The sequence below is a fragment of the Bombus vosnesenskii genome, unplaced genomic scaffold (assembly GCF_011952255.1).
Source record: "Bombus vosnesenskii isolate JDL3184/JDL3185 unplaced genomic scaffold, Bvos_JDL3184-5_v1.1 scf7180000013295, whole genome shotgun sequence".
Lineage (NCBI taxonomy): Eukaryota > Metazoa > Arthropoda > Insecta > Hymenoptera > Apidae > Bombus > Bombus vosnesenskii.
Window position 1 is genome coordinate 1,824,094 of NW_022882946.1, and position 22,773 is coordinate 1,846,866.

The 22,773-nt window shown below is 36.9% G+C and overlaps 2 protein-coding genes across 2 annotated transcripts; both read left to right on the forward strand.

Annotated features, from left to right (window-relative positions):
- The first annotated feature begins 4,153 nt into the window (after positions 1-4,153).
- LOC117233365 (filaggrin-like) lies at positions 4,154-7,376 on the forward strand. Its single transcript, XM_033493589.1, has 3 exons — positions 4,154-4,605; positions 5,116-5,367; positions 6,878-7,376. Exons 1-3 carry the CDS (start codon positions 4,386-4,388, stop codon positions 7,141-7,143), a joined length of 738 nt encoding a protein of 245 aa, XP_033349480.1. The 5' UTR covers positions 4,154-4,385; the 3' UTR covers positions 7,144-7,376.
- Positions 7,377-14,049: 6,673 nt separating this feature from the next.
- On the forward strand, positions 14,050-15,075 carry LOC117233337 (histidine-rich glycoprotein-like). The gene has a single exon (XM_033493534.1). The coding sequence runs from the start codon at positions 14,069-14,071 to the stop codon at positions 14,906-14,908; it is 840 nt and encodes a 279-aa protein (XP_033349425.1). The 5' UTR covers positions 14,050-14,068; the 3' UTR covers positions 14,909-15,075.
- The last annotated feature ends 7,698 nt before the right edge of the window (positions 15,076-22,773 follow it).

Sequence of the window (22,773 nt, forward strand, 5' to 3'; positions counted from 1 at the left end):
ACAAAAGGAGAAGATTTAATTTCAGATCAGTAGCTAATACATGTTTGAAAGTACTATATCTAAAAGTTTAATATACTGTATTTCGTTATTGTGATAAAAATTCAAACATAAATATATGAAAAACTACCAATAAAGCGTCTGTTGACTCGTTGTAAGTAGCAACTACGACAAAATGATGTATGAAGTCTGTCTACAAAAGCAACCAAAGCGAGCGAAAATAACGAGAATCAGTTGAATGCATTTTCTTTGCAAAATGATTGCATTTAAAATGCACTACCATCAATCTTCAGGCGTTCAAATAAAGACAAATATAAATAACAAAAATAAATTTCTTTCCATAGTCAACGTCATCAATATGTTGATGTACATTTCACACTGAACCATGAGGTTTTATCAAAGTTTGCCATGAAGGGTTCGTTCCGCTTCGACCTCTTCTCGGGGCCCGTTAAAGGATACCCATTAATCAGCGCGTTCTTTGTCCGCGTTTCTACGCGCTTCTACACTCCAATTGCTCGCCTTTATATGTTTCTTCGTCAAAAGCTATCGTACTTCGTCGTTATTATTAAATATGATTTGAAAATAAAATTGGCATGGAAATAGCATCACGTAGTTTCCTCGACGAAACAACTTCTAAATCAAAGGGTGTTGTGTAAAAATGCTTCTATAGGATATGTTCATAAATACATATGTATTTGCAAATTTCTACATCGTCTTACAGCTATTTTATTATGTTTTGTAACTTGTACTTTGTTATATTTGCATTTTTATACTGATATTATATATTCTTTTATTTACGTATTTTCCCGTTTCTGGTATGACATATTATACTATACCTCAAAAAATACATAGCGTTTTAACACAGATACGTTTAAAATGTATAAATAAAAGCTAATTTCAGTGAAATTGTCGGAGGTTGACAATTTCTATTCGTTTATAGGCTCGCCAAATATGCTGATTATACGAAAGAGAACACGGTTAAATGTTATTTATACTTTGATACATACCTATTGGATATTCCAACGCAAAGCGTAACAAAAGTTACAAAATAAACTTCTACGAGAGATTACTTAAAGCGCTAAGTGAGCAAACCAACACGAATCCGTTAATGATCCAAATAAAAGTAAAAAATCGAAACAAAGAGCGCGCGTTGGAAAACAGCACGCTCAGCCCGGAAATAAAAGGAACGAAATGTCTGCGGAATGCGTAACGCGGTGAAAACAAAGAGTCTCAATTTTCACGGGCTCTTTATTAAAACAGCTAAGTACGTTTCGGTATAATGAAATTAAATGTAAACGTCGTTCGTGATTTATTTCAGTCGGTTGCAGCTGTAATATATAATGTCGAATATTCACGTTCGAAGCGCGTAAACGCGTTCAAGTTGAAAATTCGTTTTGTGCATCGAATTACCAATGTGGATTTTAACAAACATTTTTGAAATAACAACTGATCGTAAATACTCGTCTATCTTCGTTATTGAATCGTCGAACTAGACGAAGTCATGAATTATGCCGCAATACTTATACCTGAAATGACACAAGTACGTCGATACTCGGCGCTGCGGCGCCGAATATATTAAAACGTCTGGTATGTACTTGCGTCGATACAGCTGGCTATCGAGTTTGCATGCTTGCGTCGAATCTCTCTGTTTGGAATACTATTAAACCTTGTAGAATCGGATTGTTATTTAGTTGAAGAGAAAGATTGCTTTTTTATTAATGGTTCTATAAAAAAAATATAATATACTAAAATCGAAGACCAAATTATACGAAAAAAGAATACAATTAAATAACGGTTCGATACAGAATAAGAATCGTGAATGGGTTAAAACGTGAATCAGGAACCGTCAAGATTTCTCCAAGAAATAACAAGCCAATGGTAATAAGCAGAAAAATGATAAACGATTAAATTATTTAAACTATTTAATAATTTGACAATAAGTACTCATGGTTGATATGATATTCGAGGTAGTAGAAATTTGCATACGCATCACGCTTTTCTCTAAACAGATCCTCTACGAATGCAAATACTCCAAATACTTTAATATCGCGAAATTCCACGATTTCAAGTCTCTTATGTTTCCTAATTCTGCCGTATCCTAAATTCCAACAAGCTCCTTCAATCTCGTCTAGACCTCTTATCTTCACAAATTTTTTCACGTTCTTCTGTGTATCCCACTGAGCTCCTAGAATTCCCTAATATCTCTGCACGTTTGAAATCTCTCAAACGCTAGACAACGCTTTTACCGGAGTCTGCTTAAAGCTCAAAATTAATTAGGTTAATTTCCTTTATCCTTTCCATCCTAATCCATCACATCCTCGTCGAGTTCAACGTTGACAATAAGGCACGAAAAGAAGAGGAATCCTCGCGGCGCAGACTTCGAGCAATACCACGGAGTTACATTCCATTCCAGATTTTCAAATTACTGGATTATCTGGATGAAAAGTAGCTGGCGTGGCAGGTATCCAGGCCGCTTAGCGTTCGCTTGCGGTTTTAAGCTCGACTATATCGACGCCTCCTCCGACGTGTTCGCTCTTTTTAAATAGAGAAGAAGAATCACGTTTCAAGTCCAATCGAATGGCTGAGATTCCATCATGAAAACCTGGGATTCCTTACAACGCGAAAGATATTTTATTCACTGCGAAAAGACACTTTTTATTTCGCCAAATATCGTCGAAAGGCGCCGATATGGGGCTCCTACGCGTTCGAAGTGGAAACATTTAACATTTACGCGTTACAGTATTTTACAAATTATTATACGTAATAATTATATCGTGTACGTATGTAATTAAGTAATCAAATCATTTAGCGTTGTTGATTATACGGTGTGAGATCAGGCAATGTAATTTTACGGAAAATGTATAATAGCTGTATTTCATGCATCCTTGTCTAGGGGATGGTTTTAGGAATAAAGATAATTTGTAAAAATGTTCTATAAATTTCATTTTTGTTCCATATTACAGTTATTTGATTTATCACCGAGTAACTAAGTATCTTTTGTTATTCTATTATTCTATTTGTTATTAATTCACGTCTTCTCCGATCGATTTCTTCTGTTTTCACTTAAGAGTGCCTTACAGCTAATATTACACTAGTATTCGTAATGCAATTTCTATATAAGTTTCTAGTATTCGTTTCGCTTACATAATTTTCAGCGATCCGGCAAGCTGGTCGGCAAAAACGTTGAAGAAACGATCAATCGCGCGCCTTCTATGTACTTCGCGTAACAATCGACTAACTGAAACGTCTCGGTAACAGGCATGAGATAACGCGGCTGATCGAGAAACGATTTCGCGTAAGAACGCCGCCTTTAGCCGAGGGGCAAAAACCAAAACGCTTTCGCGGGGCCAACGTTCCCAAGTACCGTTATGTCACTCGATTGTGCCGCGATCGATACGATCTCGACGCCAACGTTTCGTTCCAGTGATCATGGAAAGCGTGAAATCGGTCGTGCGGCACGTGGCGCGATTTGTCCGAGTTATCGATCGTTATCCTTCGACTCGTGAATTCATCGATCAAAGATAAATGCGTCGACGAAGATGTAAATTCGTCGTTGGAAGAATAGCGATTCGATTTGTCGGAGCAAGTGGTTTCCAAATAGAATTTGGAAATTTTTATGTACCTTCGGCATACTAAGATCTCTTAATCTACAAACTTTTCTTCCATTTATCCATGAAAATGATTCAATTTTTTTATGATAAAAGGCGACTCTTCACGCAAGCGGATATACAATACATTTTTTAAAAGATAAATGGACGGTTTAGTTCGCAACACGTTATAGCCCGAATTCTTAAACGTCAACAAGATCTTCCGATTAGTCCAGACAGATATTTTAGAGTTTTAGGGACGAAGAACAATGATCCAAAATATTTTCCGAACTAAACCATACAGCAAAATTGCAACACGCGGATATTTCAGGACGTATCAACGTTCGTGTAGCTCACAGAACCACTTTAAACCAATATAATTAAACTAATCAAGTACCTTTAAATCAATTTACTCAACGTGTACATTAAATGAAAATACTCGTCTCAATCACTAAAACTGCCCATTTCGTCATCCACTTTGACTTTCAATCGAAAAGGCTTCAGATTAATTCCATTAACTTTAAAACCCCTCACTTGCTATCTATCGTTATATTTTGCCAATCGAAACGCGTCGATTTTCGAAGCGACGGTACCACTGAGATCCATCGACTGGTGAAATCTTCGAAATGGTTGCGAAATCCCTTCGATCTCCGGCATCTGCCTTCTGCCTTCCGATATCCCTTCTGCTTGGAAGAAAATTCGCGACAGAGCCGAGTGGGAGGAGCTGGATAAAGCAGCCTCTGCCGATGTTTACCAACAAACGATCGACATCGATATCGGTGAATCGAAAGCATCGGAAGCATGTGGCGTGGACCGGTCGTTGTGTTGCTCCTTCTCGTCTGTCGCGATTCGCTCGAAGCTGGAGGTCGCGACGACGACGCAAGTGTGGACGAGTTGTTGCGTCGAGACGTCCGTGAACCGGCATGGTCGGCCTTCGCCACGGAAGTCGAGGATTTACTCGGAGAGGGAAACTCGCCGGAGAAAGAGAAAACTGGCAAGAAGGGCGCGAAGAATGCGTCTGGTATGTTACTTCCCATCGAATTTCAGTATTTTTAAAGTTTAATCATTTACTGTGACACGCGTTTATACGAATCTGTCAGGGAACAAGCAATTTACAAAATATTTTCGTTCGCAATATTAATTCCCGAGCTATAGATTTTTATGCATTTATAAAAAACTGTGAAAAGTGCAGAATATGCAAAAATATAAAAAATATACAACGTGAAATTTTATTTCCGTAATTATATTAATAAAAATATGAAATTCCATAAATATGCGTGGGCTATTGTACGAGTATACTGTACCATGTATTTTTATTTGCTCTTTAGTCCCTATTTTCCTGCATTCAAAATTTATTATGAACAACGAACACGTGTGTTCTTATTCCCATCGTACTGGCATTTTTAAATTAGCATTTCTCGAATCGAGAAACAAAAGGGATAAAAAGATTCGGAAACGGTCCCTGAACAACCACTCGAGCGGTCACGGATATCGTGGATGATAACCAGCACGAACGATACCGTGGTTTTAGGCAAATCAGACGAGGGAGGATACTACAAAACGTACGGCAGCGACGCTGAGGGCGAGAAGGGTTACTTGACGGCAACCTACAGCAAGGGCAATCACGGCTATAAGAGCCTCGACACCTTCCACAAGCAGGATGGCGACAAGTACGCATTCGAGAAGCACGTTGCCTACGGCAAAGCGCGTGCTGACAAGAAAAGTAGCCACAACGACGAGGCAGCCTCTCGTTCCAGGAAAGCCGGTGATCACGAGGGTGCAGGTACAGAGAAACTGTACGACGTCGAGCATGTAATTGCGTGACAACCATAAAGCATACTGGGTGAAATTAGTTTCTTGTCACCTTACTGGCTTCGAGATAAGAATTCTAGAATTTTTGATTTAGTACAAATGTAGCAACTGGAATATCGTTCCTTCGAGGTATCCTAGTTTCTATCAAAAAATTAATCGAAGTCATAATCTAGAAAATATCGTGCATTGTTATTTTAGAACAAAACACTGTGATAATTTTTTTATAAAGATTCATAGGAACAAAATCAAAATCTAATATGTGGGGAATTCGTTTCTTGTAATTTCAAGAGTAAAAGTAGATTTTATCGAGTTGGAACAAATTTTATACGCGGTACATAGACAATGTTTTTAAGTAAAAATAAAACAAAATCAAATAAATCAAAAGCATAAGAATACATGTTAAAATCGCTCAAAAGTTTCCTTGTTCGAAGCAAAGGTATACACAGCTCGTGACGTCATTTGAAACACCTGATACATATATGCGTTTAATCCATGTCTGATCTTGTTACGTCACTCAAAAACTGCTTGTCACGCAGAATCAGCTTATTAACCTATCCGATGATATCCTTGACGTAGATGATTAATTTTGCTTAGAGATATGCGTAACTTTATTCATGAACAAAAGATAAATTTTTATTTATTAAGTGTATTCTAACCGTACAAATGATTGCATTTTAATATATAAAGTGTGCGTAATGGCAGTAATAGATTTACGATTTCTTATTTTGCTATATGCACGTTGTTATTACTTATACTAAACGTATCTACGTTTCTGAATAAAATTAACGGTATCGAGTGATATTTGCTTGAGAAATTTGCTTAAGGAAAATAACATGGTAGTAGCTCCATTAGTATAATATTTTTAATCTACTCGAACGAAATAGTTGGCAAGTTTGAATAGATTTTGAGCTCGAGGAAGTTTCTTCTTTATACCGTAAATAATTTTCGCACGATATATCCGTGTCATTAGTCGCACAGGATCCTTTAATGAACGTCGATCGCAAGTTTTCCCTGGCAAACTTAGTGGCTCGAGTATCGATCGCCAATAAAACTACACCATCGAGATAACGACATTAACCGAACGCATTCATGCGCTCGTTTCGTCCTAATTTTGACGGCGGCACCCAGCCATTTTGCTAATTACTTCACAGAAACATGTCATTTAATCACTTGGAACCACCGATCCTTTACACCTATAAATTTCATTATTGCTGGCAGAAACTATCCTATAATAATTATGTCAATTTTAAATTACAAATTTCTTAGCGTATATTTTTTCGGTAACAGTTAGTTACACTGAAAGATAAATCGTGGAGAGTAACGTAACAGTAGTTTTACTAATACGATATTTTTAATCCTGCTGGTTGGAATATATTTGTAACAATAAAATATAATGTGAGATCATTTTTTACGATAATTACTTTATTTTTAAATTACGTTATTCCACGTTTCCGTATCAATTATATTATAAATTTCGCTAGATACCATCGTCGATACCCATTATGCAACCAACGAGGGCGATCATCACGACGGTGGCGAAGAACACGATGCTGAAGCCAACGATCACGGGAGCTATACTCACAAAGATGGCGCTCACTATATGGCTCATGGACCAGAATCTTCGAGTTATGGACATAGTGAAAGCTACACGGACGGAGAGGGTGAACATAGTTCTTACGGAAGCTACAGCTCCTATTCGAGAGGCTCTGGCCACGAACACGGTGGCGACGGAGACCATTACTATTAATCCTTTGCCAAATGGCTGATGTTTAGTTGTCCGATTTTCTATGGAATGTATTATTACGGCAAAAGTGTGCCTAATTTCGAGACCAGAACGGTATAAGTGGAAATGACAACAATTAGCGCGAAGCAGAGGAAACAAGAAGCGATATTTTGTATAAATATCGTCGTCAGTGTAGAATGATATTTCCTTTGACGTAAAGTTGTTTTGAAAATTGTACGTGAAGGATTAAAATTGGCCAAAATGAAGTTGTTCAATTTTTGTTGCTGTATTTCTAGTATTGGACATTTAATTAATAAACATTAGAATTTATTTTTAGACATTTTGTGTACAAATATAGAAATAGTATCTTACGTAGAGTATTTATTGTGAAACTTACTAACTTATAATTTACAATGTTGTTTCTCTGATCGCATATCTGTTACGATTAATAAATTATACGAGCTTATTCATTTAACATCGTGTATTAAAAAAGAAGAAAACGAAAGGAAATAAACGCTCGATACAATACTCGATAGAACTTTCCAAACGTATCCAATTATATTCATGCGACGTTCTCGAGCAGCAGATTTACGTATCAAGCGAAATTCGGAAAATCCGCTACGTAAAATGTAAAACGTGATATTTCAACAGCAATTACTGACAATTTTTTAAATTAACGCGTCGATGTAGAAAAAATTATACAAATTGGACGAAAAACGTATAAACGATGGGCTGGACGCGACACACCGTTCAATTTCGTGTCATCAATTAAGAATCGATCAATTAAATCCGTATGATTATGAGAATAATCTGGATCAAACGGCTTTAGATAACAACGAATATCGTATCATCTGGAAATGAATTTTTGCGACGTGCTCGTACAATATTCTTATTAAACGTTTCATAATTAATACGTAGGTATCTGTTTGTTTACCATGTTATCAAAAATCGATCGATATGGTTTGTTGTAATCGCGCGATCGCAGACACGAAACAACTTGTTAAAGGACGAATTTTCCATGTGTGCATCACGCTCGAACTGTCAATGCTTCCCATTGTTACTTCATAATAATACGAACACCAATTATTTTAGAAATGCATTGCGCGCGCGCGCGTGCCTTCGTTGTGTAACGAACACAACGCGTAATTTTGATACCATGCAAAGGTGGCGCGTTGTTATTACGAAATTTAATGATATTACGTTTGTATCGCATTGATGAGCCGATCTAAATTGCAATTGGTCATCGTTCGCTGTTGTTCGTCGATGCTCGTTACATTAACGTTCCTATAGCCACGCTCCATTATTGGCCGGGTAATTTGTTCGAGATCCATATCATCGTGTCAAGTGATAAGTACTATCGATCTTGGACGGCCCCGATAATTTATAATACACTGGAGACGGTGAAAAGATGCAAGTTAAATTTTAAACAGAACGAGGTAAGGTTATCTGAGTCGAGTCAAGTTTCCTATGATCGATATTATTTGCTATATGTGTTTCATTAACGTTCATATACCATTGTTTCCAAATAATTGGCTAAAGTGTCGGCATATTTATGAGCCTTGTTGTATCTATTTTTTTTTTCTGAGTCAGATCGATAATATTGGTTTCCAGGTTAATTTGGTAAAGGGTATATTTGTTGTCCTACTGAGAGATAATAATCGAAAAATAGATAAAAAGAATTGGCAGAAAATCAATTCTCACGGCAAGAAATATATACGTTTTAAATGGATTCGCCTGGGTACGGTTTCATATGACTCGATTTGCGAGAAACGTTTTCCAACTATTTTCGAAAAGATTTGACAGCGGTTGTATTATTTCTGGCATTTGTTAACACATTTATACGTAAAGTTACTGTTTTAATTTTATGTTGATTATTGATTTTGAACGATAATATTGCATTTATACGTAACGAATAATATTACATAATAATAAAATTCGTTATTTCAACGATCTTTTATAAATAACATGAAATATCTAATATTAATTCTATATTTCCTTTCCCGTGCTGTATTTCATTTACTAAAATATCTAATTAAAATCTTGATGACATCAAAGGGGCATAGGAATGTTTAACATTTTTATACTTTAATTACGTTCAATCAATTTTACAACGTTTGAATTATTTTAGACCAATTCCTGCAAATGAAACTTTAAATAAATTCTTTCTCTTTTCTGTCGTATAAGTCATAACAATGAGAACTGAAGGGAAGTTCAACAATGTCAGATTAAAGTCTAATTTCAAGTGGAATGTGATAAAAACGCACAGAAATGTGCGTGAAATGTATAATACGTACAAGATGATTTGATGAAAAAGTAGATGAGTCAATCGCAATTCGATGATAAAACCTATTAATCGTAGAAAACTAACAAATATTATCTACAGAATTGTACAAGTCTTGTGTGCCGAATTCAAATTGCACGAAACTTAACGTTTCTCTGACTTTCTATAAATACACAAAATATCGATAACGCAGGAGACAAATTAACTCGCCTTTCTCTCATTTTCCATACGAATATTCCGATGCGCTATAGATCAAGTGATTCTTTGATAAATAACTTATTACTTTCAAGACATTAACTACTTGGGTGACGAGTTGACTCCACGAAACTTAATTTGCTCCCCAATTAACAAGTTAAACCGGCGTTTGGGCTTCGCGCAAATAGCAAAACACGAGATATCCTCACAAGGTACGCCATTAGCGTTGTCTGTTCTGGCCGACGAAGAAACAACGAGACCAGTTTGTTAAAAAGTACGACCGGTCACGCGACGATATCGCATCTGGCTGGTCCCTACGGGGCGAGCAACGTTTGACGCCACGGTGCGGGATTTCGTGGGGATGGGCACAGCGGATTTTGCAATTATTTATAACGAGGAAACTTTTGGAACGGCCGCAGCCTGGCAATCGGTCCGTTAATTGCACGAGATAATTATTGTTAAACGCCGCGCGCGTGACAAAGGATGATTCCGCTGTCATCGGAGGCTCAAACTAATTCGCCGTGTTCGCTGGAGGACGATCACTGGCTGAACTCGTCAAACTTTTCACCTTTTACCGTGCCACTCGCCCAACTGTGTTCGTTTGTTAATTTTTCACCAGAGAATTTCAATGAATATGGAACGAGTCGGATTACCGGAGAAATCAATCTTCCGCTGGCTGGAAACTTGAACGTTCGACTGTAGACTGTTTCATTATTGGGCTTTGACTGCGGATTTGAGGGAGAGAAATTGTAGATATAATTTATTGGATTAAATAAAGTTGGTTTTTTAAATATTTCATTTCTGCGAGTAAATGAAAATTGATGCACAGCGTGTTATTCGTATAGAATCAAGACGGATCATTTCTTGTAATATTGATTGCATCGTGCTATTAGAATAAGTTATTTTCTTAAAAGTTAACAATTTTTGCCGGAATTAATTCTCTTGCCAATTCCTCGAATGCTTAATGTATATATATGTCATTTCTAATATAAATATCATAAGGTTATACTATAATTGAATTTCCAACTAATTTTATTCTATTTCTAAATAAGCAATATTAAAAATAAGGAAACTAGTTATCAATAAATCTCAAAACTGAAAAAAAGAAAAAAAGAAAAAAAGGGAACTAATTAAATATCGCAATTATCTTTGTCATTTGGTGCTAGATTGAAATTCACTGGAAAGGTTACAATCCATTCGCGTTGCACGATTTCACGAAAATCCCCATCGTGCGTGAAATTCGATCATTCTTCCCCCGTGGCCGATAAACAAGCCAGCCCTCGAGTGCAGCTCGTTTTCAAACCGGCACGCAATCCATGTTCGAGTGCACTTAATCCGAATTGTGCACCTCGGGACAGACAACTCGAATACGTCGAATGTCAATGTTAGTTACCCTTCTTCTCGCTGTGGAATAGAGCTTGTAAGCGTGGAGTGGGCACAAATTAGGAAACAATTTCATTAGCTGTCCAATGGGCGGCGCGCAAGCTCCATTGTTCGTGGCCTACGGCTCGATCAGTCGATTGATCGAAACGAAAGAGTGGTCGAAGGATGCTTGCATTGTGGCGGTGAAAAAACGTGCAAAAGGGATCGTAACCGATTCAACGAAGCTTCAGCGTTGAATGTAAAGTAATTTTAGTGAGAGGATGAAAAGAAAGAAGGGGGTAGGGTGGTAACGTTGAGCCATCAACTGATTGCGACAGGATGGCGCTGTCTCACCTTGCCGAGGAACAGCTTCAGTTCGGTGCAATTAAGCGAATCTATAGAAAAGAGAATTAAAGACAATGTCATTGCAAACTATTGCCTTCTCCTGTTAGAAAAGTCATTTCTTTTTCTGTCGGAAGAAGGATTTTCTGGCCGAATAAAATTCATCGATGAGAAATATTTTCTGATTTTAATCGAAAATTGAAAATAATTTTACAAAAGTAATAAACTTACGAATTAATAATGTTAATAAATTTTCTTGCATATTAGCAAAAAGTATAAAAGAATTAACGAATTGAAGGTAAGATCAGCCTTTATACGACGCTTAGCAAAGGGGAGAAAGGAAAAAAGAAAGATGAAAGAAGATCTGAGCTGTCTGAAAGGCAATGGCAGTAGAAGCAGCGGCACTCAGTTGAAATGTTTTCGAGTTACCAGCGGCACTTGAAGCCTTAATTTAATAGTCGGCGGCCTGTTCTTTTCCAAACGAAGGGGGTGGATACACTTGAGCGGCGATCCACCGTCGTCCTTGGATCTGCTTACAAAGCAATCTCTCCATCTGGGAAAGTCCAAAGGGAACGCCACCTAATCTAATCTCCGTTACGACGATGCCGAGTCCAAATCGAAGTTGGCAGAGCCTTCGGTATCCGGTTTTCTCGCAGTCTCTAAAGGAGCCCGATGGCGAAGCTGGGCAGTAACCAATCTTTATCTTGATTATGCAGCGCCAACGCCGGAGGAGCCAATCTCTAGCCGAACAGCCTGCCAAATAAGGTCGTAAAGAGGCCGAATCTATCGATCACCGTTTCAAACTGCAAATTCGGCGCAGCTGATTTGCAATGGAGATCGGAGAAGCACCGAGAACGACCGACGATGCGTCCCCGTCCTCCGAATAAGCAGCTAAGAAAAGAAACTCGACTTTGTATCGTTCGCGACGAAAAACCAACCAACCGTCTGATTATTCTCGACACTTCGTGGTGAATTTTAAAAACCGTGAACGGATAGCGTGCAATGAAAATTCAATAAGATTCGTTAGAGAAAGAAGTGATCATTATTTGATCGATAGTCAATTAAGAGATTGATTCAATTGCATGTTATTCGGTCAATTTATTTTGTTGCAAAGTTTCCTTCTCGTTTGGAGCTTAAAAGTTTCAGAAATACTTCAAACTTTTTTCTTACCTTTTTCTCCGTTTTAGAATATAATACATCAATTTTTAACTGCAGTTTGGATTTATCAAATTTTCACAGTATTCGCAAACGTGCTCAGATCCGAAACTGCATTATACCTTTCACTTTACCTACTTTACACTCACCTTGTAAGACCTAGGAAACGAATACATTACAAAATTATGCAACATGGTATGAAGTTTTCCTGACTTGGTGACTAGCAATTCGACGGAACTTCGTTGAACTTTGTAACCTAGAAATTCTGAAACTGAATAAAGCCAACGAAATTCCGCGCATTCGAACAACAAGTTTGCCAATCGATCGACTCGAACGACGTACCAAGGATTCTTCCGAGTTCCAGATGTTTTCAGGTTACGAGGATATACCTACGTATACACAATTCGGCTCGAAGCTAATATCGTAAAAGATATCGAGTCGTCTTTGTTGGCTGCAGAGATTTTGCAAGGTCGTGCGACTGAATCGTCAGCAGAACCTGGAACAAATGGGCGAACAGTTAGCAGAACGATCGGCGCAACTACGATTGGTCATCGAGCTGTGATATATGCGTCGCCGACGTCTGTAAATGTCCATAAATTGTTTTCGCTCCGTCGCGTTATAAATAAAGCGGACTTTGTGAATTTTTTTTAGCCACAAATTCGCATCGCCAACGATAGGATTAATGGCGATATTAGAAAGTTTATTGACGATCCGTTTCACCGTGACGATACCATATCGAAATAATTATTTTATTGTCTTTGATTTATTATTATTGTCATGATATTACGTCGAGGGCTCGAAAAGTGTTTGATAAAATATTAATCTACAGTCTCGTTCGAAAGATTGGAACGTCCTTCTTTAGACGAAACGAACATTCTCGCACATTTTCCCGAGAAGACCGAATATTACAATTGACATCTTTCATTCCTAAATATCAACTGAAATCTTGAAACTTTAGTTGAAGAATTAAAATCGTTAAAATTATTGATGCCGATTTAAGATCAGGATAGCGTCGAATATCATGAGCTGAAAAGTATTCGATAGATGCAGGCCATCGATCGAATTCCATTCACTATGTGCAATCACGTTACTACAAAGTAATGATAGTAGTTGCACAATGCAATAAAATTCATGATTTCATTGTGCTTAGAAACCTCTAGTCTCTACGAAGTTTTTAGACATTTAGTCTGGTCACGCACTAGGTGACTCGAATTGCACGATTGCCGAAGCGTTTGTTCACAAAACACTGTACACGGTAAAAGCGTCAAATATCGATTTACAAATGTAACCAAATTTATCGTTCTTCGATCGGTCTTCCGGTCTCCATTAAAAAAATGTCTTCGATAGCGTACCGCCATTACGTCATGTCTCTGAATTAACTATGCACGTTTTTACCTGCGAATCTGTAAAGACAACGGGCAAACAATTTCATTACGAGCTCGAGAAAGTGTGAAAGGTCTCCACGCCACGGAAGCCTTGCGGTCGCGCGGATGAAAGTGGAATCGGCGGAAATGCTCGCAAGCCCCGTGACGGAACAATCGAACCGTGGATATTTAAGTGTCACCGGTTGCGACGTGGTCATCAGTCGGATGGTCGCATCGAAACCGGATCGAGATGCTGCGTGTCGCGTTTCCTGCCGCTATTCTGCTATTCTTGCTTCAACAGACATGTCTCGCTCGGGAATTGAGCTCCATTCGCGATCGTCGAGATGTCCAAACGGAAGACAGCGACGCGTTACGATCGGTAGTCTCTGTCAGTCCAGTTCCAAGCTTAAACGTGGACGAATCGAAGCAGGATCTCGCCACGGCTGCCTCTGGCCATCAAGGTCATCATCACGAGTCTGGAGGAGGACAGAGTCATCACGCTGATCATCACGAAGAACATGGCGAGGAAGGTGAAAAGGGATACAAGAGTCATCATCATCACGATAAGAGTGACAAAGGTGAGCACGATAAACATCATCATTCCGGTCATCACGAAGAGCACGGTGGCCAGAAGAAAGGACACCATGATGAACACGAGAAATACGGAGAACATCACGAGGGTGAGAAAGGACACAAGGGTGGAAAGTTTGGAGAGAAAAAGGGTCACAAGAAAGGTCACAAGACGAAAGGGTATCATAACAAGTTTCACAAGGACGAATATCATAAAGAACATAAGTTTTACGATGATTATCATAAGGGTGGCCATCATAAGAAGCACGGTGACTTTTATGGACACCATGAGAAGAAGGAAGGAGAGCATAAGAAAGGTGGTCATCAGCATGCTGGGTATCACGAGGATCATCATGGTAAGAAGGGTCATCATGACAAGGGTCACCTGGACGAGGAACATAAAGGTCATCATGGGAAACAAGGACACGATGAACATTATAGCCATCATGATTCTTATGGAAAGAAGGGTGACCAGCATTCTGGGAAGAAATACGGATACAGCAAAGGACACAAAGGTTAAAAGATGTAACGCTCTGAGTTGAATGACGGTTCTGGATACTTTTGTTCGAAGAATTTCGTTGTTCTGTTTCTAGCTTACAATTAAAACTGTATGTTTGTTATACTGTATTGTTGTGAATTGATGATTGAGAAACTGCGATTGGAGTTGCTTCCCGTTTCACCGAATTGTTATTACTTTGTTAACAAAGAGAAATAATAAATTAATATTTTTATACAACGTCCCAATGTATTTACTAAAATAATTTCGTCCCAAGATGTTTGTCAGCCAAATATTCAGATTAGTAGAGTTGTTTCTTGAAAAATTACGTCAAGAAACAAAATCAAGGAAATATATCAGTATACTAAACAAATTGAAATTTATATCGAATTAATATGTAAGAGTAAAAATATGTTGCAAAAATGCAGTTAAGGTTTTCTGACTATTTGTTCATATTTTGTAAAAAGAAAGACATGTTATATCTTTATATCTATAGCCATATGTGCTTTTAATTAGAAAAACGAAAATTAATCATTGTCGCTGGTAAATAGAAGAAAGCTTTATGCGTTAAGGAGTTAAACGTTACATTAGGTCTATATAGTCGTTATTCACGCCACTCGTTATTTACGCTGAAAGCGTTTAATATCTGAAATATTTCACAGGCGTCAGTTTTAAGTTCTTCCAAAGTGACGGCGAAATAATGTATCGTGGAACGATATATATCATGGCCGGTATTGTGTAAATACATTATGTAAATAGACGCGCGGATATAGTGGCTGCAAGCACGAGAAAAAACACCGATATAGCGTGCCGCGTTGCTCTCTTTTCACTTTCCCTGCGGTGCTCTGCAAATAAGTTTCTTCGAGGCACATATTTGTCTCATAATATCGCCATTAATCAAACTGAAACGCGGCGTATACCTTTCTTGCCGAATTTTCCATGAAATTTTCATCGTTCGTTCGTTCGATCGAATGAAAAAGTTTCCGCGCGTCGGATTCCGTTTCAATGGCCTTGCCAATTAAAACCAAATTGGCTCGACATTTTATACGAAATTCCATTATACGTTAATATTCGTGCTTTGTTATACGATATTTCTCAGAATTGTTGTATGAACATCTCTGTTGGAATACAACGATATTAATCGCATGCAGACGAGGTGATTGATCGAAAGGATTTTTCCCTTCGTTGCCCAGCAATATCCTCACTAGCGTGCGTTCGTTAGATGTACCGCGGCGGCTGGCGCGTGCATGCTCTTCCGAGAATTCGGCGGAAGAAGCGTAAGGATATGGATGGCACATTGGGCACGTCGGTGTCGCGCTTTCACGGCGTTGCGCTTTGTATCGCGAAGCTGCTGGAAGGTTCCGTGGCCGCCACACAGCATCTACACAGGTCACACTCGTTACTGCATAGGGAGTGGGGTTCAAAAACTCTTCAGGGGCCATGGGTCACTAAGTCAGTCAGTCTGAGAATAACTAGCCAACTGTCAACATTCCACAACACTCACTTATATTTCCTGTAATTTTTTTAAATTGTTGAAGTGGTCACCACTTCTAAGAAAACTCTACACCTGGTCTTTTTAGTTTTCTCAAGCACCGAAGCCATCGACAGCGTGTAGACAAAAGACTGCGACGAAGTCAGACCATAAACAGTAGATAAGCGACGTTGGCTTCGGGGTTCTCAGTTATTGGGTAACACAGCTAACGTGTGGATTTGGACCAGCTGAAATTGTATTCTTACTTATAATTACACTTCTATTTAAATATATTTTTTGCCTTACAATTTATCCACGAGTTTTCTCTGTTTACACATCGAATAACCTCAACATTAATAAATATCACACAATATTACTTCAACATAAACATTGTGTCTTCCATAGATTATTAATCTTAATTTCGAGATTAAATTCTAACAATCTCATCGAAAAACTCACTTTTCGAAATTGTCACGCGATAGTGAAATTGCGGCTTTATAAAAGTTCATAAACGCGTTCATGTTTACGAGGATAATTCAAAAGGCGGAATACAAGGATTTGTTTCGTCCTCTAAATAGAATGACAAGTATTATACTTTTGATGCTTCAGGATCAGGATTTCTCTCTGTTTACCCATCCAGCAGTCTGTTGCATATAATCCCACGCCTTCGAAAAGTTTATTTACACGAGGCAACGGATTTGTAACGCAACGAGAAACGCGTGGCCGCGTTTACACACTGTCATCGGTGGTGTGTGCTCTGGCAAGGAAGCGTCTACGGTAATAACGAGAACGAAAAACAATGTGTTCGGCGCGAAATTGGAGCTGCAATCGAAAAAAGCACACCAATCCCGTGTGCAGTCCGTCCGGGATTTTAATCAAACGCGATTGCGTTCGTCTGTAATCCGGACAATTTCGCTATTTATGCGAGCGCGTCCCCAATACGGTGGGAAATTGTTTCGTGTAATGCAATAAAGGCCTTTCCATCACGAATCGTTCATGCACACTCGAAAAATTTAATTCAAACCTGTCGCTAGTTCAAACGACCGACGAAACGAACACGTAGCCCGCCAATTAAATCGTATCGTAAGAAAATTTCATTGCTTTTCTACGAAATATGAAATACTTTCGGGGTAAAAAATTCACCGATTGGCTTATATTTTTTAACGAATAATACCCCCAAACGCTCGATATGTCGAAACAAAATATAATTATTTAATCGTAGAAATGTATCTCTCGATAGGTATCGAAAATTTCTATTTTTGTATTTATAATCACAAAGTTAATACATAAAATTCAATTATGTTGTTGTCATTTGAGATAACAGTTACGTCGATTTTATTTTTAGATGTAATAGGTTTGTAACATTCACTGATCATGCCACGTTCTCGTGGTCCATAAGCTGGCAATTTAGAAACATTCTATTACATTTAACGAAACCGTGTGTTCGTTAATATCCAATATGTATAAATCATAAAAATGTTGATAATATACGATAGATGTTATAAAGAAAATATAATGGAATTTGCAATACTAATATCAGTAACAAATAGTCTAGAAGGATGTACAGAGTCACGGAAACTTATGTGTCCATCGTACGTTAAATATTGTTATTATTATAGCTATGAAATGCCGTGACTAAGTTTTAAAAATATAAAATTATGTTATACATAATATCGCTAACATCCCTATACTCGAAGTAATATCAAAGTCCATTAAAAAGGAGGTCTGTTAATCGATAATGCGGGAGTATACCGTAAGTTCCGCGTTACACAACAACAGAATAGATATCCTGCGACGATTATCGATCACTCGGACTTCATCTTATAAGAACATTCGCTTTTTAATTGCGCTATTTCGTTATGCACGTATTATCCATTGGCCAGATTTTCGAAATAATAAGAACGAACGCTCAAACAATGTAAGCTTATCCGATGCACTGTAATCCAAGTGGCTTATATCATAAAAACCTTTCTTCCGCAGTCTTATCGTGCAATTTTCAATAGAGAATGAGGGGAATTGCAATTACGCGAATCGTTTATTATTTTATATTTTACTGATTTCTGAACATTTTATCAAAGAATTCCCGATTAATACGCAATTATTTTGTTATTGCATTTATCACCTTACGTCGAAAATTTGTATTTTTCATAACTTTCGTCCCATCTCTTTCGAATATCATATTTCGCAATTGTAAGCAGAATCAGAGGTACTCTATTTTTCCATTGAAATAAAAATTATATTTTAGATTATTTAATTGAGATCCGACAGGACATACACGAAGTTTACTTTTAAAACAGACAATGAAAATCATCTGGTAATGTTGATTTTTCGAAATTGATTCGATACTCGCGAACCTTCGCCGGAAGATTGCAAATGTATTTTAATTTCTGATTTTTTCGTTACCGATTCAATTTTTCTCGAAGTAAAACAAACAAAATTCTTCTACTCTGGTTTACAAATGGAAACACGTGTATCTCCCTGTTTATCTTGCAAAATAGATGAAATTGAATGATTTGAGTTTTCACGAGAAAAATCAGTTATCGTATTTGCACGTAAAAATGATTCAAACTTCATGCTACACAACCGTACGCCTTCTCCGGAGACCTTATTTACGTATTCTGTTTCTGCGTGTTCGCGCTGCACTTAGAAACGCCAAAGAGGTTTCAAAATTCGCGCCCGTCTTCGTACTAACGTCTTATTCAAAAGCAAACAGAATTCACATAGTAGAATATGTTTTACTATACAGTTACATTTTACTATACTGAAACACTACACGCATGAATATCTTCTTGGTAATAATCAGACCTGTGAAAATTTTATTTGAAATGAAAACAAAGAATTATCGTTTGGAATAATGTGCCATTCTAACCTACTTTCATTTTTAAAATGATATAGAAAAAATCATTTTTTGTGTATTAAGACTAAATAATCTTCTCCTTCAATTAATAAAAATCTTCTCTTTTAATTAAATAAAATAACGAACAATTTGGATTTTAATAGTAATTTTCCAAATATTTCACTTAGATGGAAGATTTTAGAAACCAGAACCTGGAAAAATACCGTAAAACGTTATAAGAACAACTTTGGAATCATTCTTGTGCCAAAACATTTAGACACAGGTTTAAGAGAAATACGAGATATAAGCAAGTGGATATTTAAATTTAAAGTATAAATATATAACAATAATATATAACAATAAGTAGAATACTTAAAAATACTCAAACTTGTGAAGAAATCAATTTAGTGTCTTGTACAGTTGGCTCATTTTTTAGAAGAAACTTTCATCTCGAAGATCAATCACGTTTCTTATGTTTGTCTCGGGCACATATAGTCAAAATTCGTGATCTTCTGAATGGGGTTAAAAAATTAGTAGTTCGAGAGAAGCTTTGAGATTTGAAATGATTCAAATCAATCGTTCGCTGATATTTAAAGAAAATGTGATTGACGCTGTGTACTTGTCCATAAATGGCATTAACTTATTGGATAATCTAATATTAACTCATCGTGTGTCAATTTTCATTTCGCATCAGTCAATTAAATGTTCCATTCGTAACAGATCATCGATAAGTGTAAGTCTGTGGTGTCCGTGTCTCATGCATATTTTCGTATTCTCGACGCGGCTTTTCACCGGTCCCAGTCGGAATTTACACGTTCCCTTTAATTTAAACGCTTTCCATTGTCCTCGGCTCGCATACTAAGTCCTCGTTACCCGCTAGTTGCGTGCCGGTATAAACTCTATTAGCAGCTTCGTTCGCGACTCGATTTCATTAAAACAAAACCGGTTGTCGGGTTCCTATAGAACGCTCACACGTTTCAGCCCATTCCTTTGCGAATTATCTGGTGACGACGTGCCTACGTTATTCGGGGAATTAATAAGTTAGACCTGCGAAGGTCTCGGTTAGGTTACTAATTCAATGTGTCTGTCGTTTACATTGACAATCTCAAGTAGATCCAGACTCTCGAAGAGGCATCGCAATCCCGGTATCAATGGTATCAAGAAATGACTATTGTACTGGCCGATGTAAAAGTTAGTCTCTGAATTAATTTATATTTTTCAATCGATTATTTCCACAATATTTTATAATATCAATAATATGTCTATAGGGTCTATGTCTCTTAGTGTCTATAGACGGATAATGTAAATGTTAAACATAAAGAAATCGAATTGATCAAAGTAATCATTAATTTAACTAACTAACCAGTGAATAAAGATCATGATCGATATAGAGCTTTAATACTTTCTGATTATAATATTTAATATGCTATTACTATGTAAATTTAATAATTTTCGTTGTAATTCTCGTGTACATCGAATTACATGTACACATTCAAATGCCAGACTCAAACACCTTGCAGTTGTAATTATACATAGCATTAAATCCTCCAAAGCTCCTTTCTAAAAGCTTCAAATCTTTTTATTTAAATAATAAAAATTCGACGAAAGTTGAATAAACCAAGAAATCAATAGAAATTCGTTTAAAGAAGAGGAATTCTAATGAAAATAATTTAATCTGTAACGAAATGTTTCTTGACATTAGGTATATTTTCCATTATTATGATTAATGAAACTGTTTGACGTAATAATTATTCTATCAACAGATTTTAAACGAGGGAAATGTTCGCGCAAATTTTCTACGCGTCCCTGGAAAATAATTTGATTTGTATAATCAAACAGTAAAGAACAAGTTTTGCGACGAAAAACGTAATGCAGTAATAAATGAAAATTAACTGAACGGCAGAAATCAAGCAGAACTCTCTAGGGATAATCCTCTTTTAGTTTGGTGAAAATGTTCCCGCGTTAACTAACGTTTTATAAATTGAGCAGGAAAGTTCTGCTACGTCTCGTTCTTAATTTGATACGAATGAATAGTCAACAAGCATGTACAACATTTAGAAACAAAATAGAATTCATGTTTAGCGATACTTTATCTTATTCGCTGCGAAAAATTATTGATTAATCGCAAACATTCTACTACCGATATTAATTTCATCGTACAGTAGAAAATTATAACGATAATATTAGTACCATTTCATAGAGTAAAATTTCATTCGCTAAAAAATCGGATGATAAAATTAAAATACGATGTGAACTTAAAATTAGAACCTGTGATACGAATCTGATCTGACTAGCAGAGAATTCAGTGATACGGATGTCAGGATTGAATTGAACAAGTATCGATAATTAAATGAAAAAGAAAGACTTAATTACAATATCGGTCGTCTACAGTATGGGATAATGATTTTAAAAGATTTTTATAATTCCTTAACAATTATTCCTATCTTTCTTTCCTAATTCGTTTAAATTATTTCCTAACTTCACCCGATTTACTCGTAAGCATACCGACATTTATAAACAGTTACGTAAAATCGAATTCAATCTTCCTTTTCATCGCTCACTAAATATATTCGAAGAGTTGCATGCAGATATTTCGAAGTAAACATAAAATTCACATTTGAGCTCACTCGTACAAGACAGGCTGTAAATTTCTCCTCTTCTAGGAAAATCCACAACTCTGCTTCTTCTTTACCGCGATCGATTGAATTTAGATCTGTAGCCGATGCGAAAGAGGTTTCCGGGAATGGGAAACACGGTAAGAAAATACGAACAATGTCGAGCAACCGAGCAACTGAAATTAAATGTGGTAATTTCGCAAGAGCAACGTCTTCGTCGGACGAAGAAAAAGATAAATTACCGATGTACAGTTGATTGATCTTGCGGAGCCAGGATAGTTCGTTAAGTGAATAAGAAAGCTTCTAATCGAACGCGATCGAATTTACTCGAAGAAGTCTGTTGCACTCTCCTTGTTTCCGGTTCGTTGGTAAAAACTCTTCGACGTCTATCGAAAGAAACACTCGTGAGTTGACAACGACGTGCCGTGAAAGAATCGAGAAATACGATTCACGGATGCTTTTCCTCGAGATATCAAAATAAGATGTAATTGAAATGTAAAGAATATGGCAATGAAGCGATATTTTATTTCTTCGTTCTGATAAAATTGCGTTATCGATGTTTTACAGAGGATGAGATCAGAGAGGGAACGAAATAAGATTGAATTCGATAAGAAATATAAATGCAGCGGTATAAAAAGTCTACGTAAGTGTTTCGATATCCTCGTGGATCATTGTATATGTAAAATTTAGATTATTTTTCTATATCCTCCGTTGAAATTGAATATAAACAGGATAAGCTAAAACTTTGATTTAAGAATAATTCAAAATGAAGTAGGTTAAATAAAGTGTATAATTGAATAAAATTTTTTACGAGAATGAAACCAGAAAAGACGTAAAATGAGATTGAAGTTGATTAAGGTTATATGAAAAGGATATATGCTCTTGAGATTTACTTTATGCGATATAAACTGAAACTCAGATTAAAGAATAGCTCAAAAAATCGAGGGGATTAAATTCTCGTAAACTT